The 25,989-nt window shown below is 54.2% G+C and overlaps 9 protein-coding genes across 9 annotated transcripts; 5 read left to right on the forward strand and 4 right to left on the reverse strand.

Annotated features, from left to right (window-relative positions):
* Positions 1-810: 810 nt before the first annotated feature.
* On the forward strand, positions 811-1,851 carry J4E85_007706 (uncharacterized protein; the record flags this gene model as incomplete). Its single annotated transcript, XM_051471937.1, has 1 exon — positions 811-1,851. The coding sequence occupies one exon, from the start codon at positions 811-813 to the stop codon at positions 1,849-1,851; it is 1,041 nt and encodes a 346-aa protein (XP_051324134.1).
* Positions 1,852-1,999: 148 nt separating this feature from the next.
* J4E85_007707 (uncharacterized protein) lies at positions 2,000-3,349 on the reverse strand (the record flags this gene model as incomplete). The annotated part of the gene is made up of 2 exons (XM_051471938.1): positions 2,000-2,967; positions 3,016-3,349. 2 exons carry the CDS (start codon positions 3,347-3,349, stop codon positions 2,000-2,002), a joined length of 1,302 nt encoding a protein of 433 aa, XP_051324135.1.
* A 532-nt stretch (positions 3,350-3,881) lies between these two features.
* J4E85_007708 (uncharacterized protein) lies at positions 3,882-6,576 on the forward strand (the record flags this gene model as incomplete). The annotated part of the gene is made up of 3 exons (XM_051471939.1): positions 3,882-3,980; positions 4,031-4,470; positions 4,521-6,576. The coding sequence occupies 3 exons, from the start codon at positions 3,882-3,884 to the stop codon at positions 6,574-6,576; spliced, it is 2,595 nt and encodes an 864-aa protein (XP_051324136.1).
* A 1,275-nt stretch (positions 6,577-7,851) lies between these two features.
* Positions 7,852-8,478, reverse strand: J4E85_007709 (uncharacterized protein; the record flags this gene model as incomplete). The annotated part of the gene is made up of 1 exon (XM_051471940.1): positions 7,852-8,478. One exon carries the CDS (start codon positions 8,476-8,478, stop codon positions 7,852-7,854), a length of 627 nt encoding a protein of 208 aa, XP_051324137.1.
* Positions 8,479-10,880: 2,402 nt separating this feature from the next.
* J4E85_007710 (uncharacterized protein) lies at positions 10,881-11,362 on the reverse strand (the record flags this gene model as incomplete). The annotated part of the gene is made up of 2 exons (XM_051471941.1): positions 10,881-11,177; positions 11,201-11,362. 2 exons carry the CDS (start codon positions 11,360-11,362, stop codon positions 10,881-10,883), a joined length of 459 nt encoding a protein of 152 aa, XP_051324138.1.
* Positions 11,363-11,883: 521 nt separating this feature from the next.
* Positions 11,884-13,572, reverse strand: J4E85_007711 (uncharacterized protein; the record flags this gene model as incomplete). The annotated part of the gene is made up of 1 exon (XM_051471942.1): positions 11,884-13,572. The coding sequence occupies one exon, from the start codon at positions 13,570-13,572 to the stop codon at positions 11,884-11,886; it is 1,689 nt and encodes a 562-aa protein (XP_051324139.1).
* Positions 13,573-15,119: 1,547 nt separating this feature from the next.
* Positions 15,120-19,364, forward strand: J4E85_007712 (uncharacterized protein; the record flags this gene model as incomplete). Its single annotated transcript, XM_051471943.1, has 4 exons — positions 15,120-15,219; positions 15,272-16,958; positions 17,010-19,274; positions 19,325-19,364. 4 exons carry the CDS (start codon positions 15,120-15,122, stop codon positions 19,362-19,364), a joined length of 4,092 nt encoding a protein of 1,363 aa, XP_051324140.1.
* A 1,588-nt stretch (positions 19,365-20,952) lies between these two features.
* Positions 20,953-22,064, forward strand: J4E85_007713 (uncharacterized protein; the record flags this gene model as incomplete). The annotated part of the gene is made up of 3 exons (XM_051471944.1): positions 20,953-21,194; positions 21,249-21,863; positions 21,917-22,064. The coding sequence occupies 3 exons, from the start codon at positions 20,953-20,955 to the stop codon at positions 22,062-22,064; spliced, it is 1,005 nt and encodes a 334-aa protein (XP_051324141.1).
* Positions 22,065-23,405: 1,341 nt separating this feature from the next.
* J4E85_007714 (uncharacterized protein) lies at positions 23,406-25,134 on the forward strand (the record flags this gene model as incomplete). The annotated part of the gene is made up of 5 exons (XM_051471945.1): positions 23,406-23,729; positions 23,813-24,065; positions 24,158-24,309; positions 24,361-24,717; positions 24,793-25,134. 5 exons carry the CDS (start codon positions 23,406-23,408, stop codon positions 25,132-25,134), a joined length of 1,428 nt encoding a protein of 475 aa, XP_051324142.1.
* Between the last annotated feature and the right edge of the window lie 855 nt (positions 25,135-25,989).

Consider the following 25,989-nt stretch of genomic DNA (forward strand, 5'->3'; position numbering starts at 1 on the left):
AAGCTGCAAGGACATGACAGCGAGGGAGGAGAGGCTGGGATCGAATATGAGGATGGCAAGCCAGCGTCAATGAAGAGAAGCGTGAAGAACAACATGTTTCGATACATATGAGCATACGATCCCTCGAGGTTTTGCTGAACATAGTCGACCTTTGATAAGGTGTATGTCTCCGTGCAATACGCTTTACCTTCTGATACACTAACGGTTGTAGACATGGTGTCCACGTATACCACAACGAGCTTTCCAGATCAGGAGATATCATGAGCGTTGGAGAATCTGCCACGTCGCTGCTACGGTGCTTGACGTTCGAAGCGAAGAGCTTTTCGCGAGTAGCACAACCAACACAAACGGACATTGCCCAAGCGACATTGTCTGGGGTCCCAAAGTCCTAGAGAACCTGAGCGGAATCTTACTATAGAGTAAATTAGCCTTGAAATTACCCCGCTTGAGACGCAAAGAAAAAGCTTTGTGCCTCTCATTCATTGTGGCAAGGGAAGTTGCGAGAACTTTGTGGTTGTTGGTACACATATTTGAGTCTGATAGTTGGCGTATTTAAACGTGGTGAAATGGCAATACGCTAAGGTGGTCTATATGAGTAATCTGTCGCCAGAACATGTGCATCATAAATCTGCCCAAATATGTGATGGCTTGGATTCAAGTTGCCAACCCGAATATTTGCATACGTCATGAGTAACCAACCTAACAACATCACTTCTCACGCCAACTCATCAACACAAACAACCAACAACTTGAAGGGCGAAAAATCCCTATACCCACTCTTCTAGGATTCAAATCTAGGCGTAACACATCATGGAGCATTTCGCTCCCCACCCATCCTCGCAATTCGAAGGCTACTACTCCAAATTCGACCTCGCATCTGGCTCGCACATCGCTCTGATAATATCTTCCGTTCCTGGCGCCCCATCAAGGCAGCACGTGGTTTCGTTTACATACTACCCTTCGTCTGGCCACCCGATATTCCAGCGAGAACACGTCGTCGACAACATCGAGCGCGTGACCACCAATGAGAAGACCAAAGCATTCGACCTGCGCGTCCCAGGCATGGGCGTCATGAGCACCGAGAGCAACGGTCGCACAAGCTACAAGTTCGCAGCCGAAGACGGGAGTTGGTCGCTCGAAGCGCAATGCGAGGAGGACTACATGCCATGGAGAAAAGACAAGAGCACACCTGAAGGTTGGATGGTGCACCTCCCCTTCCCACTCCACTGGCACGTACATTCTCTATGCTCACCCGCCACATTCACCCTCGACATACCCGCGCTAGGCGAAGCTTTCCCAGCACAGGACAGAAAAAGCCGCGCGACGATCCACCAAGAGAAGAACTGGGCGAACAGCTTCCCGGACGCACACATGTGGGTGCAAGCCTGGGACAACGAAGAAAAACGCGGCATCTGTCTCGCGGGCGGGAAGATTATGTACAACACCGCCTACATGCTCGGATACCGGTCTCCATCCCTCAATCTGGACTTTGTACCGCCCTTCTCAGTCTCGTATCTCAACCTCCTCAGCCCCTTCATGAGCGCCACGAATGACTGGGACACCCGCACTTTTTCGATATCCGTGTCGAATTACACACATAAATTGGAACTCAAGGCGCGTGCGCCGAAGGAGCCGGGTTGGTTCGGCCTGGCGAGTCCGTTTCCTGATGGGCATCGGGCGAACTTTTGTAGGGAGAGTTTTATTGCGACGATTGAGGCGAGGATATGGGTGAGGGAGGGGTGGTGGCCGTGGAGTGCGTGGAAGGAGGTCAAGACGGAGAGGTGGGAGGGGGCGAGTCTGGAATTTGCGGGGGGTTATTATCCGGAGAGGGGGGAGAGTAAGAAAGATTGAAGATGTATGAGTGTTGGGGTATGAGGTGTCGGTAGAATTGATGTGAAAGTGCTAGGGAAAGTTTATCCATGCAAATATCCACAATACACGGGCCAGACAGATGGATTCTGAAGGCATCTCGCCAATTGCATCTCAACCAGTCTAAGATTCAGAGCTTCGACGGCTTCTTCTCCCTCGGCTTAATCAAAGCGTTCAACTCCTCGACAAACCGTTCAGGCAACACACTCCTATCCACGCCTTGCTTCCCATCCCATTCCTCCTCCGTCTTGCGTTCCCAATCCCAATACCTCTTCATCTCCTGGCCGACCCATTTGCTAATATGATCCGCACTCTCCTCCACCTTCTCCATCGGAATCAGATGCCCAGCATCTTGCACCGTGACATTCGCTACTCGTCCTTCAGCGCGTCCGCCACTGCCGCCAACACCGGACCCAGTCAGGCGCATTTTATCCTCGATGACGGCATCATCAGTGAGGAAAGAGTGTTGGCCGAAAATGTAGAATACCGATGGCCGGATTGATGGTAGCTGGTTGAAGACGATGGTGCTCTCGCCCCGGTAGAAGGGCGTCTGGGGTTCAGTAGTCGGCGTGATATCGGCATGCGTCCTCCGGTTCAATTTCGGGTTGCTCAACGAGAATTCCGCAGATGACGGTTCCTTGTCTCCTGGTCTTGCGGTGAAGTTTGGGCGTAGGAAAGTCATTACTTCCTGGTGCTTGGTCGTCGTCAGAGTAACCTCTGGTTTCTTCGCGTCGGGAAACAACCTCGTTGGTGCGTCTCGTAAACCGTACTGCACCCAGAGATCAAGGACTCGTGGATCCCACGTTTGGTAGAACTTGCTCTTGCCGAAACTCTTGGCTGCTTCTTCGCGTGAGGGCCAGCGCTCGCGTCGTCGTGATGATGCGGCGGCTGGTCCGACGTTGCCGTTTAGTGAGACTTTGCCTTGGATGACGGGGTCGATGAGGATTAGTGTCTCGAGGAGACGTGGATGCAGCAATGCGAGGTTGGCGAGTTGGCAGCCGCCCATGCTATGGCCTACGCCGATTATCGGGCGAGGCATCTGGTCGCGGAAGATGTTTACCATGTGAAGTAGATCTCTGCTATGATCAAGCCATGCCGCTACATAGGATTAGCGTATCAATCGCGCAGTTGGAGACATGTACATACGGTCATTGCCTAGCTTATCTTCGTTCAGAACGCTGCTCATGCCTTGGTGCACGACATCTGCTATCCAAATTCCTCTGATGCCAAACCCATTTTGCTGACATCTCTTCAGGAGCTCATCCCATAGTGGCTCGTACAGCTCTTTCGGGAATCCATTCGCATGCGCTGCGATGATGGTGATGTCTCCAGGTTTCGGGCTCGTGTTGTCGAGAGGTGTGTATTGCTTGACGGCGAGATGTAGGACTTCTTCCTGCTTCGTCGATGTGGAGCGTGGGAAGCCACGGATATGTGATGCTTCTATCTTGTGCTCATCTATACGAAAGTGCTTTGAAGACATGTTCCTGCTGACTGCGGCCGAGATATAACGAGATGACGGACGATCGGACGGTCGGACAATCGGACGACGGATATATGCAGGTCAAAATGTTATAAATGTTGTACGTGTTCAGCGAGATGGTAGAATGGAATGATACGCTTAGATCACAGAAAGGCGCCTATGCTTCTAGGTGCCCAGGTGTCGTGATTAGCAGCCGGCGCAATCTGGGGAATGCCGAGGTCCATCACGGCTTCTGTTCTCCCCACAGAACCTCCACATAGAAGTGCCAAAGACATACTCACGCTTGAAAATTATCCCGAGAGGACATTGCGCATGGACGCGCTTCTTTCAGACTGCAAAAAGACACTAGTCTGGGCAGGACTCCGCTGTCATGACGGAATTGGTGTCGAAGTGTTTTGGTGGGGCGTCACGTGGGCCTTGACGCGTTCGTGCCTCCAAAGTTCGCGTGTAGCCGTGTCGCATCGCGCCTTCGAATCCAACATCGACAGCGACCACAGTCCGCACATACAACACAACGCCCTCAGTCGCAGCCATGGAAGACACCACCATGCTGGAGGGCTCGCAGGGTCTGTTCGAGGAGCTCAATTTCACGATATACCCCAACGGCCTCTCAGAAGAGCGCATGCGCCAGGTATGCGACGCGTCTGATCAATTTAGAAGTATTGCTAACCGACGGCATAGATCGAAGATGCTATCACAGGCGCTCGCGGAACAATCGTACCCTTCAATGTAACCAAAGGCCGCATTGACAACCTAGAAGAAATCAGCTACATTGTCTCGGAGACGGCCGACTTCCCCGACTACTACCGCGCCCTCGATCTCATGATACATGTCGTCAAGCCAACATGGATAGACGCGTCGCTCCAGTCCAACAAGGCCAAGAACCCGCGAACATACAGCCCGGATCCTGCACTCTTCATGAGCGAAGTAGTTATTTGCTGTGGGGACATACCGAGCGGTGACAAGGAAGCGATAGAGGGTGGTGTACTGGCATTGGGCGGGCAATTCGCACCGAGCCTCTCGAAATTCGTGACACATCTCATTGCACTGGATGTGAGCGAACCACGGTGTCAGCTCGCTATTAGTAAACGACTGCAGTTGTCAATTGTGTTGCCCCATTGGTAGGTTTGAGTTGAGGGCATGGTCGTTGAACTGATCTAACACCACACAGGTTCGATGACTGCCTCAAAGTTGGCCGTAGAATATCAGAGCGACCGTATACACTTCCCGATCCCGAGATCCTCGCCGACATGGAACCAGGCGCCATTCCTCCTACACGCGTGAGCCAGCACATTCGAGACGCAGCCACCCCAGACCCTCAAAACGATCCCGTACCGCCTCCGCCTCACCTCGAGGCACCCCGCGCGATCAAGGCCTTCGACGGAAAGCGTGTCAAGCTTGGTGAAGATCTGAACATCAGCACCAAGCTCAGGAATATCATAACGGGCATGATCAAGGGTGGAGGCGGCAGTGTAACCTCAAAAATCGATGATGCAGACATGTATGTTTGCAACTACCGAGAAGGCCCAGACTATGTCAAGGCGTCGCAAGCGCGAAAAGACGTCGGAAACCTGGGCTGGTTGTACTACCTCATCACACACGGCATCTGGACAAATCCCATGCAGCGGATGATGCACTATCCGCGGCCACGGGAAGGCATTCCGGGGTTCAACAAGTACAAAGTTAGCATATCCAGTTACACTGGCGAGGCCCGCATATACCTGGAAAACTTGATCAAGGCTACGGGTGCGGAGTTCACAAAGACCTTCAAGCAGGACAACACACATCTTATTGCTGCGCACAAGAACAGCGAGAAGTGCGAGGCTGCGGCGGAGTGGGGCGTGAACATTGTCAATCATCTGTGGCTGGAAGACAGCTACGCCAAGTGCAGGGAAATGCCGCTGACTGAGGGCCGTTACACATTCTTCCCAGCCCGGACCAACCTTGGAGAGGTGTTGGGTCAGACAGAAATCGATCGCGAGGCTACTGAGAAGATCTTCTTCTCAAAGCAAGTCAAACCCACAAAAGCCGTCAAAGCAGCACCGCAGACCAATGACGTGCCAGCATCGAGCGTACCACCGCGACAAAGTGAACCTCCAGCACCTCGCAGTCCGCCTGCTGAGAAGCCTAAGCGGGCTAAATCCGGAGGCAATGCACAAACACCGCTGCCACCTCGGCGTACCGATGGCAAAGAGAACCAGACGCCTGGCAGTCGGGGAGCCAAAGACCGCGCATTGGCAAAAATGCACGACGCCGCGCCAGATATTGCACAGTTCGAGAAGGAGATGAAGCGCAAGGGTGGTGTCATTCACGGTGGACGACGACGGGCAGAAGATGAGATCGACGAGGGAACGAAGCAAGCAAAGGGCGGCCGTGAATCAGTTTCAAGCAAACGCTCCATCGATGAAGTCGACGATGACGACGAGACAGAAGATGAAGCCACAGAGATCCCAGCAAAGAACAAGCGAGCAAAAAAGGAGAAGCTCGCGCCCATCAAGTTCCGCATGCTGATCTCAAAAGACGAGCGATGGGCCAACAACCCCGAGAAGGAATCAAAAGACAAAGCGCGCCTTCGAGAGCTTGGCCTCTTCATCACCGACGACTTCAAGAAGGTAGACCTAGTCTGCGCCCCGCAACCCGTCCGAACGAAGAAGTTCATCGCAGCCCTAGCCTGCGCCCCCACCCTCGTATCAACCAGCTACCTCGACTTCGCGCTGAAGAACAACAAGCTTCCCCCGGCAGAAAAGCACCTCCTCCAAGCTAGAGACTTCGAAGAGGCCAACAACTTCCGGCTCTGCGAAGCCCTCTCACGCGCCAAGCAGAACAAGCAGCGCCTCCTCAAAGGCTGGACAGTATTCTGCACAGAGAAAGTCGGCGGCGGCTTCGAAACCTACAAAGACATTGTCGAAGTCAACGGCGGGAGATGCGTGCTTTGGAAGGGCAGACCGACCACCGTCTCCGCGTCAAAGCGTAGACTCGACCCTGCTGACAAGGAGGTCAGTCAGAACCAGGTTGAAGACGAAGGAGACGTCTTGTACCTCATCTCCGACGCCGACAAGAAGGAGTTTACCAACTGGACTAAATTCCGCGAGTTGGCTAAGCGTGAAAACATGATTCCGCGCATTGTCAAAACGGAGTGGCTGCTTGCTGTGGCGATGACGCAGTATGTGCACTGGGACCCGGAGTGGGAGTTGAGTGAAGAGGTTGTTAATGCTGCGAAGAAGTAGGTCTTCGCTTGTCGCAACTGTTCAACGGCTGATGATGGGTTAAGAGCGATGGGAGTTCGGGAAGCCGGTCCCGGGGCTCACATTCTGTATAGACTCGCTTCGTGCGGTCGCGATATGGATGCGGGTATCTGTATTGGTATGTTTTGAGCGGTTTAGTCATTGTTTTGTGTTGCATTGTTAGCGATAGGTCTACGGATGGGGCAGCGTGTAGAGCGTTGGTTTAGCATGTATATCGAGAAAGCTTCACGTTGACTCATTACTGTGTGCACATATTTCAGCTTCCTACTTCACCGCCACGGTGATATCATGTGTGGCTACGTATCCCCTTTTCTTCCGTTCATTGTTATCAAGGCTAACATATCCCTTGTGGCACATTCTCTTGGCTCGATCCGCGGGTGCGGTAACGCGTACGGCACAGTCGGGCCATGCAAGAGGTCTTTGTGGCACAGCGATCCCCTGTGTGAACTTCGCCGCTTATTGAACTGTGCCGTGGGTCTGTGTTTGGGCTGTTGATCGGTGATGCCGAGATCGCCTTGGAGATGGCTTTTGGATATGCGTCAGTGATGTAGAGGGTGTTTGTCCAGACGTGATCGGACGTGCTGCTCTTTGGGATGTACTTCGAGTATGATATCTATGACATTGACTGTAAGGCGAAGTCCTTTGTTACGAAATCAACGAACTCTCAGCTGGCTGGTTTAAGGTGAGCGGCACAGAACGTGTTCTCGGCTGTGTACCCTGATAAGCATGTAGGAGCTTTTCTGCTCATAGAGTCAAATAGCTCTGGGGTGAATGCAGCATTGAACATGATGTCATTTAAAGCTTACATGTCTCGTCCTAGACCAGAGGTTTTACCGGGGCTGGGGATCGATGCGCGTCGTTAGTGCTCACTCCGAGTGAGCCGAGATGCCAACACATACAACAACGACCAGGCAACCGGGAAGAAGAATTTGGGGGCGAGTATACATAGTAGTATATGCTAGACGTAATATAGTGATGAAGTCAACTGTTAGTTAACGGCCTGGCATAAGATCAAAATAGATTGTTCAACTTTTTGCTTTCATAAGAGATGAGATAGAAATGTCTAGATAATACTCGACTGCGTGTTATGCCAGGTGCAGGAGCGTAGACAGGGTATATAATAATGCTTGTGCAGAAAAGACCGCGGAATCGCGAAACAACAGAAAGACAGAGTAAGACATCGGAATCTTCAGCTCGTGACCTCCGCGTTACTGTCCACCCTCCCTAAGGGCCTACATGTATGCTCCTACCCCCTCTCTACTCCGACGTTGTGTGGATGATCTTCGGAATCTGTGGCATCGCAATCATAGGCGTCGACTCGTAGTATCGCGCCCGTTGACTCGCCGTACTCGTACTGCGTGCACGCCCTGTCGGTGCCGGCCGTAAACTCATGTCACCCTCGTCACCACTCGGCGATATGGGACTGAGTACCATAGTACTAAGCGTACCGTTACTCTGTCGGCTCATCGCACTAACACCCGTACCAGCGCTCTCCGTGTTATCAGCGATGGGGTCACTAGTCTCCTCACTCGGCGTGACCTGTAGTGGAACGAGATGCATGGTATCCGTACTCGATCTCTTGTTGCGCGCGTCCGCTTCCGAGTCGACGTATAATGTGACGCTGCTTGCGCGGACGCGGCTGAACATGCTGGTCTTGTCTTCGTTGGCGAGGAGGCCGGCGGTGTCTGACTTGCGGTTGTCGAGCTTCTTCTTTTCGCTTCGGCGGTGGAGATAGAAGATTAGGCAGGCGAGGATTATGGCGAGGAAGATGAGGCCGAAGACGACGGTGAGGGCGATGTTGGCTTTTGTCCAGTACCCTGAGTAGGGTACTGAAGCTAGGTCTTCGTCTGCGACGAGGTTGTTGTCTACTGGTATAGGTGACATGGTGGTGTATGTTTGTGTAGGCGAAGGATCTTCGATGCGAATCGGTCGGTGAGAGTTCAGATGAATGGTGAAGCTCTTTGCTTATATGTAGTGCTCGATAGGAGGCGATGTGGCGGTGCGATGAAGAAATAACAACTACTACGCCTCGAAAATATGATGATATATAGCTATGAGACTGTTGAGACGAACTTGCTCGAGTAATCCCTTATGTGCTATTGCTATGAACTGGTACCGGGCACCAGGCAGACATAAGTCTGTCCGTAAAATGAAACCTTTGACGCACCGGCCTTAGATCCTGCGCCCATGGCGCTGGATCCGTGAGAAGGCGTCCAGTATGCGGCTCGAAAGTGGGAAAGATATGCTCAGCCTCAGCACGTTGTGGGGAAAGTAGGCCCATGAATTCGGAGAAAAGTCACTGCGCCCCTGTGGTATGATGAGCAGCTTGGCGCAAAACAAGAGGCCTAACGAATGATGGGCGTCGAGAACGGCCGTCGAAGCTTGGACTACCGCGTCTAATCGAGGAATCAGAAGGAGCTGTGTGGCAGTTTGGTGGTGGCACGGGTTCGTAGACGGCGGTGACGGGCGTGCATGTCGGGGCCCCATCTGTTGTCAGTCCACTTGGGGATGGTTCTCTACCGCGTGCGAGCCACGTCCGAGCGGTTTCGCTCGTTTTGTCTCCGCAGCTGAAGCTATCAATTCAGCTCGTGGAACCATACAAATTGAGTGGCTGCTCTTTTGAACGACTCCCCATTCCAGCTTCTTGCCGCACAATATCAACACAGATTTGGCGGCCCAATACGAGGGCCTCTACAAAGACAGTGATGTGCCAAAGGGTTGTGCTGTAGGATCAACGTTTCGAAATTTAGGCAAGCACAGCCACCTGCGCTAAAAGAAATGAGCAGCAACAATCATGAATCGACACAAGGCTGAGCGCCTTACACTTCCTCTGCGTGTCTGCCTGAGCCAAGCCCAAGGAGGATTGGACGGCGACGTGGGCAAATTGTGGGGTGAGAATAGGCGAACTTGTTACGGTAAAGGAAAGCCATGATGCGAGTTGTCAAGCTCCCGCTACGGCGCGTCATTGTAGAGATCGTGGGATGGGAGTTGGTGGTTACTGGACGCCACAAGCAGAGTATTTGCGGCGCGTCTGCGGCGACTATGCGGCGTGGTGGTGTCAGACCCTCATCTCATGCGTGCGCTGGCTGGTGAGTGGGAGCTTGCTGGCCAACGGGTGTGGTGTTGACGACGGCTGGCCTAACAACAGCGGGACGATGGGCGATGTTGGCTGACCCAACTAGCGTCTCGCTAAAATGCGGTGCTATTCCTGGATCATGTCACGCCTTTGCGGTCAAATCTCGCTAGCTTTCTCGCTCTACACCGATAACTGTGAAAGCGTAGATACAGTCTGGTATCAAGATTTTCTTTTGGTGCTTACTGTACAGCTGCGAGCAAGAGGTCAAGGCAGTGTTCGCTGTTCGTAGAGATTCACTCAGCAGTCGTCTGTGGTTGTGAGACCTCACACGACCAATTAGGGTTTGCCGCATGGCATCCTTGAGCTGCAAGAGTTGATGAACTCATGTTGATCTTTACTTCCCCTCTTTCTACATCAACCCATATCTAACGTCTCTTCCTCCCTTTCTATCTCCAAAAAAGGTAGCATCATCGTAATTCATGATGTATTCCCCTCCATACATGTTGTTCCATCGTCCGAAAGGCTACTCCTGGAAAGAGGGTACTAACCCTGCTTTACAACGGCTTTCTACCCTCAACGATGCACCTGATGATCTCCTTCCATCCCTCACTATCAATGTGTCGCAGCCTGACGCTCTTATGACCTGGCTCGAGACAAACAACGCTTCCTTGATCTCAGACCTTAGCGTCCATGTCGACGCGACCGACGCCGCACTTAGTGCTCAGCGATGGTGCTTGCTTTTCGACAAACTTCAACGAGAGGCAACCAACATTCAAAACCTGAAGGTCTTCTGGGATGCAGAGGTCATCGAGGATCATCACATTGGGCTAGGCAGAAGCGTCGTGTTTGTACGTGGGCTTGCACAACTCAAGGTGGAGACATCGTTGGAAATTGCTGGCCAATATGCCATGCACTGGCCGGGATACTTGGAGGAAGAGATGGGGTTGAAGCCAGTTAATAAAGATATCTTTCCAGGCAGTCCATGGGTAGGCATCTTAAGGAAGTATCAGAGAGGGACCGAGAGCCGGAACCCCCGTGTTAACACTGAGGATGGAATTTGGGACGTCCCGAGACGTATGGACTCCACCAATCCCTTCTTATTGTTACTTTCTTGATTTCCCTGTTCTGGCGATTCTGCTATTCCGTTTTCGATGTAGTTGGCTAAGGATTCGCCCACACGCTTATTCGGAGGGTCAGGCAGCAAGCGATGTCAAGCGATGTTAATTTTTGCGGCGATACAGTTGTCGTGCAGTTTTAGTTCATGTCCGTCACCAAGTTTGCGACCGGGCATACGCGCCCTAAGTATCCACTCAAGTCCAAGTTCGTTGTCGGTATTAGCCTGGTAGCAGAAGACCTGTGGTACTGGAACCTCAGTGTGATGACGGATGTACTCGATAGTAGCCACCTCGCTCATAGTCTTTGATCGTGCGTCGACAGGGACGGTTAGACGCAGGATGTATTCTTGGCCGCGGCCACATGTGACGGTGTAATCCTTGTCGAAGTTGTTCTGGGTTAGGAAAATTGAACTACGCATGGGTCTGAAGTCGGGATCTTCAGCTCTCGTCGCACGAGGGTTGTGATGTCCTCAATACTGGGGTCGGTGGTCCATTCGGGCATCACCCCTGAAGACCGGTCCTTCTTCCAGCGAAGGCCTTTTGGGGTAGTTACGGGCATGCCAACAAGAGTACCCATTTTGATGACAGTAGTGGTGTTGGAATGTTTTTGACTGTAATGACAGAGTAGTGATTTTGTCTTTCTTGTAGGGGAGGGGAGAAGTAGTGTGGGAACTAACACACTGCTTACTCGGAAGTATTCTCACCTTTCAAGACAGTGGCGTCAAAGCTCAGAGCCTTGTAGGTGCTCTTGAAGTGCGGAGGCTCAGCTGTATAGTATCACGAAGGTTAGGGGCGGAGGATAGGGCGATATTGATCATTTCATGCTCGCTATAGGTAAGATAATGAGCGAGACTATTTCGTTGTCGCGAACGACGTTGTTCTACGCATGTACTTTGTGGACTTCCTTATCCATTGAGACAAAGAGAAACTACCAGAAAAGGAAAAGATGCAACCCACGACCATAGGTCATACTGCTGATGATATGCGCCGTCCCATGCAAGATTGACAAAAGATCGTTGACAATGAAAAAAATTGCCGATTTCCGAGGGAGAGCCCCCAATGCTATTCCATCTGCGTCAACACGCCTTTCTTCCTCTTCTAATCCAACGAAAACTTCTCCCTCTTCCAGGTCTCGCGGTACACGGCAATGGTACTCGCGGCGTCTTTGCAGCGCTCTGGTGCACGGACGGGTAGGTCGACAACAGCGCGACGCAGGACGCCACGCGCAGGTACGCCGTAGAATTGGATAAACTTCTTGTGGTAGTCGCGGATCAGGCCGCTGAGAACGGCGAAGTGTCCAGGCCAGAGTTGCTCGGAGGGTGTGTTGCATATCGAAGAGATGGCACGCCAGTACTCTGACATGGCGATGGCAGGCGCCTTGGCGGCGAATGAACGGAGGGACATAGAGGCGTAGCCAGCTCCGATACCGCGCATGCGCTGCGAATATGTCTCTGGGGTTGAGTCCTCTTGCCAGCCTAGGCGCAACCGACCTTCCTTGGTGTTCATAGTACCGCGGATGCCAAAGAGAGGGGGGCAGGCCTTGTGTAGCTTGGCCAGCGCAATGTCGATGAGAGGAAGGCCGTTCCACATGTACTTCTGGTCGCCGAATAAGCTGGCTGCTATCAAACCGATCTCCTGGATGATGCGTCCGTCGGTGTTGGCAGCCTCCTTTTCGAACTGCTTTACAAGGAACTTCTCGAAGCAGATCCAGACGTAGAGCAGGAACGCCGGGTATGCGGCTTCGTTCTCGTTGGCCAGCTGGGGAATTTGGTGGGAGACAATGTATTGTCGGATGTCGACCATGGGTCCGGGTGTTGTGAGGGCGATGTCGAAGCATTCGGTTCGGAGGCGCTTGATGGCGGCGACACTGTCCTTGCGCTCCACTGTGATCTGGCCAAGTCGAGTGCGGATGGCGCGTCGGGCATCACCAACGGGACCCTTGAGTGGGGAGGTTGGCTTCTTGTGTTCCTCCCAGAAAGCTTTGCGGAAGGCCTTCATGCGCTGGTGGAGTTCGAGGTATTTGGCGTGGATCTGATCGGCGCTGGTGCTAGTTGCCGGTGCGGCGGTGGATGGCTTTGGTGGTGCAGCTGCTTGTGTGGGAGCCGGCGCGGGGGTGGGCTGAGCGGTTGGCTGCTGTGGTGGTGCTTGCTGTCGAGCCTTCTCTGCAGCGGCCGCAGCCTCGGCAGCCTTCCGATCAGCTTCGTCCTTTTCCCTCTTCTGCTTCTCAGCGGCCGCCTGCTGCTCTTGCTGGGCTTTGATGCGGGCATCGGCCTGTTGAAGTTTGAGCTTGTGCTCTGCGGCTTGACGGGCGGCTTCTTCCTCGCGCTGTCTTGCTTCCAGAGCCCTTCGCTGGGCCTCGGCTTGCTCGCGGGCCTTCTCCTGCTTCAGGCGCTCAATCTCCTGCCGTTGAGCCTCTTCATGGCGGAGGCGCGCCTGCTCTTCTTCCAGGGCAATGCGTTCGATCTCAAGCTTCGCGCTCCTGAAGACGCGCTCGTGTTCCTCGGCAGCGTAGGCGAGTTGTTGGGCATGTTGTTTCGCGCGCTCGTTCGCAGCCTGGTCTAGCTTCTCGTTGAACTCGCGGTCGGATATGCTGAGGCGGAGATTGAACTCGAGGGCTAATTGCTTGGCCGGGCTCTCATAGGGGTCGCGGATGAGGGATTCGCGCTTTTGGCGGTGACTGCTGCGGCGATTCGGCGATTGGCGTGTTGGCGAGGCGTCCATGAAGCTGGAGCTGAAGGAGGTGGCGGTATGCATGCTCGACGACGAGGTGCCCGATCTGGCGGGCATTCTGGCGCCGTGACGTTAGTTGGGGTCAGGGTGCAGTTGTTGAAAAGGTGGTTGGTGAGAGCGCGACGGTCAAAGAAGTCTAGTCGGAAGCTAGCAGCGACCAGCTCCGACTCACGTGACATCGCTCATCCCTGCAGCAGCTTTCACCGCGCTACGCAGCTCCATTGTAGTGCTGGCTAGCGTACCTGGAACATCAACGGGTCGCGCTCTTTCGAAGTCGAAGCACTCGCTCGATGTCTGACGTAGCTTCATCCGCAGCTCCACCTGGGCCGTCGATTGATTAAGATGAGATGGAGTCAAGGACGCTGAGTCGCGCCTTGGGCAAACACGCCATGTTGCGCCTTTCATAAAGTTCACAGGATGCGTCTGTGCCCAAGCTGGTGGGACTGCACCCGCCAAGCTGCGACGCTGTGAGGGCACGCGCAGGCCCTGGAGAGGGCCGTTTCACTGACAGAATGTGACAAGCTGGGGAACGATGTGACTCCTGTCCTCGAGTTTCAGCGCGGCATGGCGCGCGAAGCCAGCATATCTGTCAGATTGTTGGACTATCGAATGCCGGACATGACAAGCTCGCAACCCCAGCGCAGTGGATCCATCAATATAACCTCGACCCTTGCGCCGCCCTCCCGCGACGCTGCAGCGGACTGTTGTTCGTGTCTAGAAACGCGCGCCGGCTAAGCCTGCCTTGAAACGTACAGACCCAAACGTGATGCTTCACCTGGGGCGCGCTGAGACGCATGCCGACTGCTGCTGGCGGTATATATACCAGCTCTGAGCCGGCAGCGCCTCAGCCCCCACGGCCCGGCGCTTGCTTGTATCTACGTTAATTTCTCACTCCTTCAGTTCGGCGCGGGAAGCTGCATATCTGGCTTCGCAAGTGACGTACGCCGCTTAGACCTCTCCCAGGCTCGCTCGTTTGCGGAAGAACAGGCGATCTTTGCCCAAACCGTGCTGCTGGCCAAGTCCCGCCATAGCCATCACCACCTCGAGCACGCTGACGGCCCTCTTGCCTGCCCTCTGCCCTCTCTTCCTGCATCCCTCCTGCCCGCCCGCCCCGATCGCTCCCTCCTTCGAAGCACTCTCTCCGCCCGCATTTTGGTTGTACTGCCACCAACAGCCCGCCCCAGGGAAACCGCGCTCTTTGATCTGGTCGACCCTCCTTATCAACCCTCCTAGACCAACGACACATCTGTCTGAACACGACACCACCCGCTTCTGACTTGCAGAGCACCACCCCGAGTAATCATCGTCTACGAGAGTATCCTCTTCGCCCCGAGCACCGCCCAACCAGCACGCTTACCCCAACGTGAGTTGTCCCCCGCTAGCTCGCTCGCTGAAGCATGCCGCTGCCGACCCTGCATCTGTCCCCCATCTGCCTCCTTGCACTCTCACCACCTGCATCCCTTCGCTCGCTCGCTTTTCCAACACCATGCTGATTGCCCGCAGATAAATCCATCACACTTTTGACCAATTCGTGTCCGACCGTCTCTTCTCCAACAGCATACATTGCAAGCGGGCATTGAATCATCCACACTACATTATCCACTATGGATCAGCAACAAGGCCAGCAGGGCCCCATGGGTCCCGCCGGTCGTCGTCTGCACATTGCGCATCGCCGCAGTCCGTCGGAGCTGACACCGCTGATGAGTACGTGAAGCTATCCGATAGCCACTCTGGGCCATTGCTGACAGCTGCACAGTGGAACAGCTCGCCATCGCACAGCAGATCGAGGTCCTCCAGCAACAGCAGCAGCAGATTGCCGCCACGCACCAGCAATATGTTAACATGGGCATGATCCAGCCGCAGCAGCAGCTCGGCAACTTCCAGATGCAGGGCCAGATGCCCAATGTCTCGCCCCAAGTCAACAACTACCAGTTCCCCCAGCAGATGCAGCAAATGCAGCAGCAGCAACACCTCGCTGTCCCCATGGGCGCACCAGCCCAGCCTGGCGCCCACCGCCGCAACCAGTCTGCCCTGCCCCAAGTCGGCATGGGCGGCCCACCCCCCGCTCCTTCCTCCGGTTCGTCTGGCTTCGGCGAATTCGGTGCACAACAGGGTGGCCAGGGTAGGGAAAATGTCAACCCTCGTGGCCGAGGCGGTGGCAGTGCTGGCGGCTCCGGACACACCCGCCGTCACTCGCTAGCTCTCGCCGACGCGAAGAAGGCTGCCGAACAGGCCGAATCGAAGAGAAAGACTTCGGGCTTCCAGTTCCCCATCCCCGGCTCGACCGAGGGCAGCTCCAACCGTGATGCCAGCCCCAGTGGAAACAGCGCTTCCAACGACACTTCCGCCCGTGGTGGACGAGGTGCCCACGGCCGCAGCCAGAGCATGGCTGTCGGACGCGGCGGTGGAAGTGCTGGCCGTGGCGGTCCTTCCTTCTCCTTCCCAGCTACCAGCGAGAACCCTACCAACCAGAACAACGGACAGCAGTCTGACTTCCAGCGCCGTGGCAGCCAAGGCCATGGCAGGAGCCAGTCTCGCAACTTCGAGGGCAACTGGAGACAGCCCCAGAACAACACCCAGCAACAGCCTACGCAAGACAACCAGTCCCAGAACATGGGCAACTTCAACATGAACCAGACCGCCAATGCCGCTCCTTTCCAGCCTGGCCACCGCACTCGTGGATCGGTCAACCAGTCCGTTGGCTCTCTTGGCAACTTCCAGTACGGCGGCCAGCCTCAGATGCAAATGGGCAACCAGGCCCAGCTGCTCCTGCAACAGCAGATGTTCGGCCAGCCGCTAAACCCCATGCAGATCGCTCATTTACAGGCTCTCCAGGCCGCCCAGATGCAGGGCGGCGGTCTCGGAGGCAGCCAGCATGCACCGCAGATGGGCATGCAGCAAAATCAGCAGCAGCAGCGCAAGACGCTATTCACTCCTTACCTCCCGCAGGCCACCTTGCCCGCTCTCCTCGGCGACGGCCAACTCGTTGCCGGAATTCTCCGCGTCAACAAGAAGAACCGCAGCGATGCTTATGTCACAACTACTGATCTGGATGCTGACATCTTCATCTGCGGTAGCAAAGACAGGAACCGAGCTCTCGAAGGAGATCTGGTCGCTGTTGAACTTCTTGACGTCGACGAGGTCTGGGGTCAGAAGCGCGAAAAGGAAGAGAAGAAGAAGCGCAAGGACAACGCAGACCCTCGCGGCGGTAGTATCGCCGTCAACGATGCCACTACCCAACCTGAGACTGGCTCTGAGGGTGGCATCCGCCGACGTGGCAGTCTCCGCCAGCGACCCACACAGAAGAAGAACGACGATGTTGAAGTCGAAGGCCAGAGCTTGCTCCTCATGGAGGAGGAGGAGATCAACGATGAGCTCAAGCCTTTGTACGCAGGTCACATTGTTGCTGTTATCGAGCGTGTTGCTGGACAGATGTTCTCAGGGTAAGCAAACACATCATCTTCATTCAAGTACATCACTAATCACAGCAACAGATCCCTTGGACTCCTGCGTCCCAGCAGCCAAGCCACCAAGGAGAAGCAGGAAGCTGAGCGACAGGCTCGCGAGGGCAACTCCGGCCGCTCCCAGCCAGAGACCCAGAACAAGCCTAAGATTGTCTGGTTCAAGCCAACAGACAAGCGTGTGCCTTTGATCGCCATTCCCACCGAGCAAGCCCCACGTGACTTCGTCGAGAAGCACCAAGACTACGCCGACCGCATCTTTGTCGCATGCATTAAGCGATGGCCCATCACCTCTCTGCATCCTTTCGGTACTCTTGTCGAGCAGCTCGGTGTCATGGGTGACCTTAAGGTGGAAACCGACGCACTACTGCGCGACAACAACTTTGGTCCAGATGACTTCTCCGACGCTGTCATCAAGAACGTCGGCTTTGAAGACTGGTCCGTCACCAACGACGGCGAGGAGGCGCTCGAGAGCCGCCGCGACTTCCGCAGCGAGGAGACCTTCACCATCGATCCCAACGGCAGCAAGGAGCTTGATGATGCCATTCACTTCAAATACCTTGATGACGGCCGTGTCGAGATTGGTATCCACGTTGCTGATGTTGCCCACTTTATCAAGGCCAACTCGCTTGTTGACCGTGAGGCCAAGAAGCGTGGAACTGCGGTCTACCTTATGAACCGCACCGTGAACATGCTTCCGCCGCGTCTGTCGAACGACATCTGCTGCCTCAACCCTGGCGAGGAGCGCTACACAGTCAGTGTCGTCTTCAAGGTCGATCCTACCTCTGGTAAAATCTCAGATGATGAGACCTGGGTCGGCAAGGCTGTGATCAAGAGCTCTGGAAAGCTGTCCTACGACGAGGTCGACACCGTTATCAACGGTAACGACGGTCCAGTCTCGGCAGCCCGTGCTAAGGACATCAAGATGCTGCATCACATCTCCCAGAAGTTCCGCCAGGCTCGCTTCGGCGACCGCTCCAGCGATGTCAAGGCTCTGCGCCTCATGTACCAGCTGGACGACGAGAATGTTCCCGTCGAACAGAACATCTTCGATTCTTCCCCTGCCCACGAGTGCATTGAGGAGCTCAGCCACCTCGCCAACACCTTTGTTGCGAAGAAGCTCGCCACTGGCTTGCCAGAGAAGGCTCTCCTGCGCCGTCAGCCTCCGCCTAACCCCCGCCGCTTGACGACCATCGCAGAGCGTATGGGTGCCATTGGCTACGACATCAACACCGAGAGCAGTGGCACTCTCCAGAACAGCTTGTTTGAGGTTGAAGACGATGACATCAGGAAGGGTATGGAGACCCTCGTCATCAAGTCGATGCCTCGTGCCAAGTACTTTGTTGCTGGCAGGCTGCCTCAGGATCAGTACCCTCACTACGCCCTGAACCTTCCCCTCTACACCCACTTCACTAACCCATCCCGCCGCTACGCCGACATCATTGTCCACCGCCAGCTGGAAGCTGTCCTCTCCAACGGTGCCATTGAGTTCACTGAAGACATCGAGGCTTTGGCCAAGACTGCCGAGATGTGCAACACCAAGAAGGACTCCGCCCATGCTGCTCAGGAGCAGAGCGTTCACATCGAGGCTTGCCGCAAGATGGACAAGGTCAGGCAGGAGAGGGGCGGTGATCTCATCGCCGAAGGTATCGTCCTTTGCGTGTACGAGTCCGCTTTCGATGTCCTTATTCCCGAGTGGGGCTTTGAGAAGCGCGTCCACTGTGACCAGCTTCCTCTCAAGAAAGCCGAGTTCGACAAGAACAAGCGTCTCCTTGAGCTCTACTGGGAGAAGGGCGTCCCATCGTCCAACTACATTCCCGAGGACGAGAGGCCGAAGCATGGCTCACTCAGATCCGCCAACGCTGCGGCTGCGGCGCGTGATGCTGAGGCGGCTAAGCAGCGTGCGAGGGAGCAGGAAGAGGCCCAGCGCAGGCAGATGGACACTGGAACCATGTCGACCAACGAGGAGGCTGCGTTGTTTGATGATGACGACGATGACGACGACTCCAACGACCTCAACTCGAACATGGCCGGTGTTTCTCTCAACCCTGACCGCCCGACTCAGAGCATGCCTCCATCGCCTACCCGCCGCGATCTTGCTGGTGCTCCTCACCGTGTCAACTCCGACTCGAAGATCGCCCAAAGCGCTGGTGATGCTGCAGAATCCAAGTTGACCAACAAGGAGAAGTACCTCAGCTGGTTCACTTTGCGCGAGCAGAACGGCGACTACATCCAGGATGTGCGGGAGATGACACGCGTCCCAGTCATCCTTAAGACGGATCTGACGAAGAGCCCTCCGTAAGTAATGCCCATCACTACGTTCTGAATGTCACTAACATATCTTTCAGTTGCTTGACCATCCGATCTCTCAACCCCTACGCTTTGTAGACGAGACGTCTCGCTCAGTCCGACCTGGTATCCGGCCTTTTCGGTAGCTTATGTCGACTTGGTATAGAAAATTGAATGGAGGATACATACTAGGTTGTGCAGGAGGAGATGAACGGTGATCTGTGTATTGTTTATTTGTATGCGACGACGATATCGGCAGTCGCGATATATCGTTGCAGCTCTTATACACAGTAATTTTCCGTAGTACAGTAATGTGTTTATCCCTGCGAGAGCGCCTCTGGCCATGCATAGTTCACTTTGGTTTCTTTTGGTACCCGCCTGCATTGACACCCACTCCCCACATCTCGTTCAGGCCTGGATAAGGCTGCTCAAGAGCCGTACAAGGCGACAAGGCAACGAAGTGAGCAACAGTGTGCCCCCTCATTGACATCCTGATTACTACATTGGAAACGCGGCCTCAGACAAAGATTGGTTGGTTTGAGGTGGAAACATACCGAATCGTGACCTCTCCTCGGCATGATCGAATGTGACAAGCCGCGCTATACGGCATCAGGTCGATGCCGTGCAATCCGAATCTTGACCAGCGGATCTGCGACTTCCCATCCCCTGTCAGAGGCGGTCTGTGTACCTGCATGTGTTTGCTGTAGCGAACGAGAGCCTGACGGCCTGAACCGCAGCCGAAATAGCAGTGGTTCTCCATGAGGCTTGGCAACGTGAAGACGTTTTGGGTGCATCAGCCACCCGATAATCCATCCCTCTTAACCTCTCAACCCATCTGGGGTTCTCTCGGCGCAACACGCAAGCGCTCACGACACCACGATACCCTTATAGAAGTATTTACAATCATGACTGCGCTATGAAATACGGCCAGTAGCTTGATGTTGAAACGTTTCGCTAGCTCTTCGCTGCTGGAAACACACCCCACCAGCGTCATGACAGATGAGGAGCCCGACTGCTTCAAGCCTCAGATGGTAAGCCACCTCACGGATCCGGTCGGAAAGTCAGAATACCGCCATTAATCGCCATGCACTATTACGGTACCCAGGTTTTCTCGAGGGCGGCTCTACTGCCTCCGCGCACGCGTTGGCACTTGTAGGGTTTCATGATAGCCGTTTCGCGTCGCAGGGCCCCGGACCTGCTACATCACATGCCGGCACCACGAGCCCCATCGCCACAAGCCGGGCTTCCTCAGCGGTTGCTACACTGCTAGCGAGCAGTTCCTGGACGATCAATGGGTCGATTTGCCAAGCTTTGAAGCTTGTAGGGTCACGGATCCAGTATGGAGGCCAGTGCGCCAGCGGGAGGCAGTCGTCCGCCACATGGTCAACATCCGTACTCCGAATTTTAAGATGGCGTCTCAGATGGTGCCCAGGAGTTGCAGCTGCTTGTATAAGGTCCATTGGCCGCCCACCTTGTTTCCATACTCGTTTTCAGTTGGATCATCAACGAGCTTCTTCTACCTTCCTACCTAATAATCAACCACATTCCTTACGGTTTACCTTCTTTCAGTCCCTGGTTGGACTTTAGACAATTTTTAATAATCGAATTCAAAGCAAGTCTTTGCTGGCGGTCTCTCTTTACGAACTTGTCTACTCGAAAACAATCCAACAAACCTAATTCAACCAACATGCCTAGCGTATCAACCATCCTTAAGGGCCTCGTTGCCCTGGCGCCTCTCGTGGCTGCCGCCCCCGCAAACTACGCCCGTCAAGAGATGGCTTCCATGTCGAGCGCTGCCGCCTCTGCCACCTCCTCTGCGCCGGCTGCCATCACTGAGACCGCTGGAGGTAGCGAGGCTGCCGCCGCATCACCGGCTGCAGCTGCACCGGCCGCAGCAGGAATGTTGAGCGATGTCGACATCCTCAACTTGTAAGTAGCTTTGGATCAACGATCACAATGAGCTGGATCTAACAGTCACTGCAGCGCTCTGACCGCCGAGCATCTCGAATCGGAATACTACAAGCAGGGTTTCGCCAAGTTCTCCATGTCCGACTTCATGGCTCTCGGCCTGAGTGAAGGTCAAGTCAAGTCCCTGATGGGCGTTGGACAGACTGAAGCCACCCACGTCACTACTCTCCAGTCCGCCATCGCAGGAGCCGGCGCAAAGCCCGTCGAGCCATGCCAATACAACTTCGACGCCGCCCTTACCAGCGCCGACTCCATGGTCAAGACCGCCCGTGTCCTTGAGGCCGTCGGTGTCTCCGCCTACCTCGGTGCCGCTCCTCTCGTCAACTCGTCCGACATCCTGTCCGCCGCTGGTTCCATCGTCACTGTCGAGGCCCGCCACCAGGCTTTCATCCGTATCGCATCCGGCGCCGAGCCCGTCCCCGCCGCTTTCGACACTGCTCTCCAGCCCCGCGCCGTCTTCACCCTCGCCGCCCAGTTCATCAAGTCCTGCCCCGAAGGCTCCAACCTCAACATCCAGGCCTTCCCTGCCATCGCTCTCCAGAACCCCGAGAAGGCTACCGTTGGCCAGAACTTGAAGCTTGCCGACCCCGCTCAGCCCGCCGGTGCCTCTTTCTGCGCTTTCGTCGGACCGTAAGTTACTCCATACACTCCCTTACAATGATTCACAATCTAACATCTCACAGTGGCGGCAACCAATTCACCAAGATCGCCGATGGCAACTGCATGGTTCCCCAGGGCCTCCAGGGAGAAGTCTACATGATGATCACCAAGAGCGAGTCCGTTGCCGATGCCGAGGTCCTTGCCGGTCCCTCCGTCATCCAGCCCTCATAGACGTCTTCACCCACATGACGAGACGAACTTTCAGAACGCATTGTCTTTCCCATTTCATCATCATCATTTCCAAAAAGAGAAAAGACAGGGGCTGAACGACCAAGGGGCCAGTGGGCGCGAGCAGAAGCATTACAGGAGCGAAGGGCGCGACTGTCGAAAGCGAGTATGTGTATATGGACGATTTACCTTTCCTCACAGTCGTTGAAATACAAGCGTTGATCTCAAGAACGGTTTTTTTCCTATTCATTTTCTTTCCTTTTCAGCATGTGGTCAATGGTGGGCAGTTGTAGAGAGAGACAGAGAGCACGAGAGAAGAGACAACAGGATACCCCCAGCATGGATGGATGCATGGTAACGGGTGAGCGTCGATTCCGCGAATCAGCTCAGAAGTGGAGGTAATAATAGCAGGTATAGCATGAAATGAGAACGATTAACGATTTTCACATCTGGAACTGCGGTTGATACAAGTGACATGTCACAGTTTTTGCGACGTGGATTGCGACGTAGAGTGACGCGACTAGTTGTCTTGCAGCTGTGACTGTGTTGGTTTCAGCGTCCTCGCAGTTTGTCGACGCTTTGGGTTTGGTGCGAGGTCTTAGTCGGGTTTGAGTTGGTCCGTAACAATGTGATTAATAACACGCCGTGACATGCAAACATATGTGTCTTTTCGCGAAGGCGCGGTGCCATACTCCATCTCTCTACCAGATCCCTAGGCTTTAGTTATGGCCATAATTGTACTGTAGTAATTTCGAGATGCCTAGCGGCGGTTTACTCACGGAAAGTTCGCAGCATCCGAAGATCAACCGTCCCCTTCCCTTTTTGGCCATCCGGGCAGTTCGATCCACCAGCCACCTCGTTGCTGATTAGCCATATGTCGGACCGGCTGCAAAGTGTGGGGATCCCACTCATTCCCCGCCTTGTGCGCGTGTGCTAGAGAACGTCGGCGGTGGCTAAAAAGATATCGTCTAGATGGAGTGGTTACTCGCAGTTTTCCGCTGCTTTGAGTAATAGTTGCGAGACTGCGAGGTTATGGGCCTGAAGTTGAGATCGGGGACATAAAGGCCTCGTCGAGTGGTTGTTGTTTTGTCGTGCGCCCTTCTTGGTATTGAGGTTGTTGAGCTTGAAGGTGGAAAACGTCATACCTGCCTTTGGAGGAGTTGGGTTAAGCTCGTATCTGCGCGTATCTCGTCAGCCCTTTTTTACTTTTACCGCTACTCTTGGCTTTATATCCCTCTGACTCCAAAGCTTCGACATCGAACTTCCTCTTCATCCACACCGTCCCTTGGAATGACAGCAGGTCGCAACTAGTCTGTCAACCGTCGCCATCTCAACAACCCAAAAATGGCGCTGCACCACCAAAACGGCACCTCGTCAACCTGCCTTGAGCAGCCCATCGAACTCCAAGACGTATCGAGCTATATCTCCAAACCTCAAGATGCACAGATCGCTAGTTCGAGCAGTACAGGCGGCCTGCGACTCTCGGATACGAAAGGTGCTCGGGAAAGCGACCCGATAGAGAATTTGCCGTCGCCAACGACACAAGCGCCAGCCAAATTGGAACGATGGAACCATCCACGGTCGAATTTGTTCAAGACTATGGCGGCGTTTTGGAGTTTTGTCGTTATGGGGAGTAATGATGCGGCGTATGGTGCTTTGATTCCTTATGTAAGTCAACGTCGTTCTTCTGAGTGTAGAAGTCGCGACTCTTGAGAAGGGGGAAAGAAGCGCGTGCTAACAAACGATTTCAGTTGCAAGAATACTACGGTCTGACTTTCGTCGTCATTTCGCTAGTATTCTTGTCTCCACTCGTCGGCTATACAGCTTCTGCGTTATTGAACAACAGCATTCATCTCAAGTTTGGCCAGAGAGGCGTTGCGGTTATAGCGCCGACGTGCCATCTCATCGCGTATATCGTTATTGCGGTGCACCCTCCGTATCCGGTGCTTGTTATTATCTTCATGTTGGCTGGGTTCGGGAATGGACTTGCTGATGCGGCGTGGAGTGAGTATTCTAATCTCTTCTTCTCTGCTCCCATAAAAGAGAAGGTGAAGAACAGAAAGACAGAACATTTCGACTGACAATACAACCCACAGATGCCTGGATCGGCAACATGGCGAACCCAAACGAAGTTCTCGGTTTCCTCCACGCCTTTTATGGCGTAGGCGCTGTGCTATCCCCCTTGATAGCAACGACTATGATCACAAAAGGAAGTAGATTACCCTGGTACACCTTCTACTACGTCATGGTACTTTCCCCTGCCTCATTCCTCCTCCACCCCTCCATCTAACACCCTTAGATCGCAATGGCAGCCATCGAGCTCGCAACCTCCACAACTGCCTTCTGGCGCGAAACCGGCGCCGCATTCCGCGCAGCCAACCCGCGCACCAGCGGCACGAAAGACAACCGCATGAAAGAAGCGCTTATCCGTCTGCCCCACGCACGCGTCACGTGGCTCTGCGCACTCTTCCTACTCGGGTACGTGGGTATTGAAGTTGCGCTAGGTGGCTGGATTGTCAAGTTTATGCTTGAAGTGAGGGATGGAGAGGAGTTTGCGAGTGGCATGGTGGCGACGGGGTTTTGGATGGGGATTACGGTGGGGAGGATTGTGCTCGGGTTTGTTACGCCGAGGTTGGGGGAGAAGTTGGCTATTACTGTGAGTTTGTTTCTGGTTTCTCCATTCCTTCCTCCCTTCTTTCTTGTCTGACATGCACTAATTCGGATGCATCAGATCTACCTCCCCCTCACAATGGCCCTCGAACTCATCTTCTGGCTCGTACCCCAATTCTATGTCTCGGCCGTCGCCGTAGCCCTCCAGGGCTTCTTTCTCGGTCCCTTGTTCCCGGCTGTAGTCGTCGCAGCTACGAAGCTACTACCGCGCCACTTGCACGTCGGTGCTATTGGCTTCGCGGCGGCTTTCGGCGGAAGTGGCGCTGCCATCTTCCCTTTCGCAGTTGGAGCTATCGCACAAGCCAAGGGTGTACAGGTACTACAGCCGATTATTCTGGCGCTGTTGGGCGTGATTCTACTGCTTTGGTTGGGTCTACCGAGGATACATAAGAAGGAGGAGTGAGATATTTGAGGGGTTAGGAGGAGTGTAGGCTCTAGAGATGTTTGCTGTGTAACGGAGTTTAGATGTGCAAGGAAACTGCTGACATGCTTTGCGGAATAAACAACTTTGGCTATCTCCGGGCCAATAAATCCATACACGCCAAAGCTTAGCTTGGTTTACCACCCCACACTCTTCCTCTCAATCTTCTCCTCTCTGTCCCTTGTCATCTTACCCTCCTTCACCACCGCGCCAATTTCCATCACACCTACCAATTGCCCAGGTATCAGCACTCGACGTCCCACACTCCCTACAAAGACAAATATGAGAGACTTACCAGTCGAACGGCCCACCCTATGCATAGCTTTGTCCCACAGGTGGTCTATCGCATCGACCAGGGAATCCGTCTCGGTACTTTGCTCAACAAGCCTCCAGCTATTCCCGGATGTAGTTGGTGTGACGGCGAACAGTTTCGCGGTGTATAAAGTGGTAGATGTTATTGACCTAAGGGCTGTGTGTATCTCGGCACGTGCTTTCCTTGCGGTGAAGATGACCTTGTAGCAAGTAGTGTTGTTGGAGCTTTCTGTGATGAGAAGAGGTGCAGTTTCTAGTTGCCGATGGCTTGTTAGCTGGTCGGTTTCTGGTTCTCAACATGCCTCATCCTTCCTTCTTTTTTCACATCTGAGACAGACCTAAGGAATGTGTAGATGATACTCCCGGTGTACGTACCGACAATCCATCCCTTGACTGCTTCAGCGAATTGAAGTTGCTCCAGTTTATCTAATCCTGCTGCTTTAGAGCTATTGAACGCGTGACTGTGCTTTGTCACGATATTGATCGTCGGTAACGGCGCTTGTATCTCGGGAAAGAGGCGTATCG

This window comes from Alternaria conjuncta (genome assembly GCF_024043145.1).
Source record: "Alternaria conjuncta strain BMP 0040 chromosome Unknown scaffold_11, whole genome shotgun sequence".
NCBI classification, from domain to species: Eukaryota; Fungi; Ascomycota; class Dothideomycetes; order Pleosporales; family Pleosporaceae; genus Alternaria; species Alternaria conjuncta.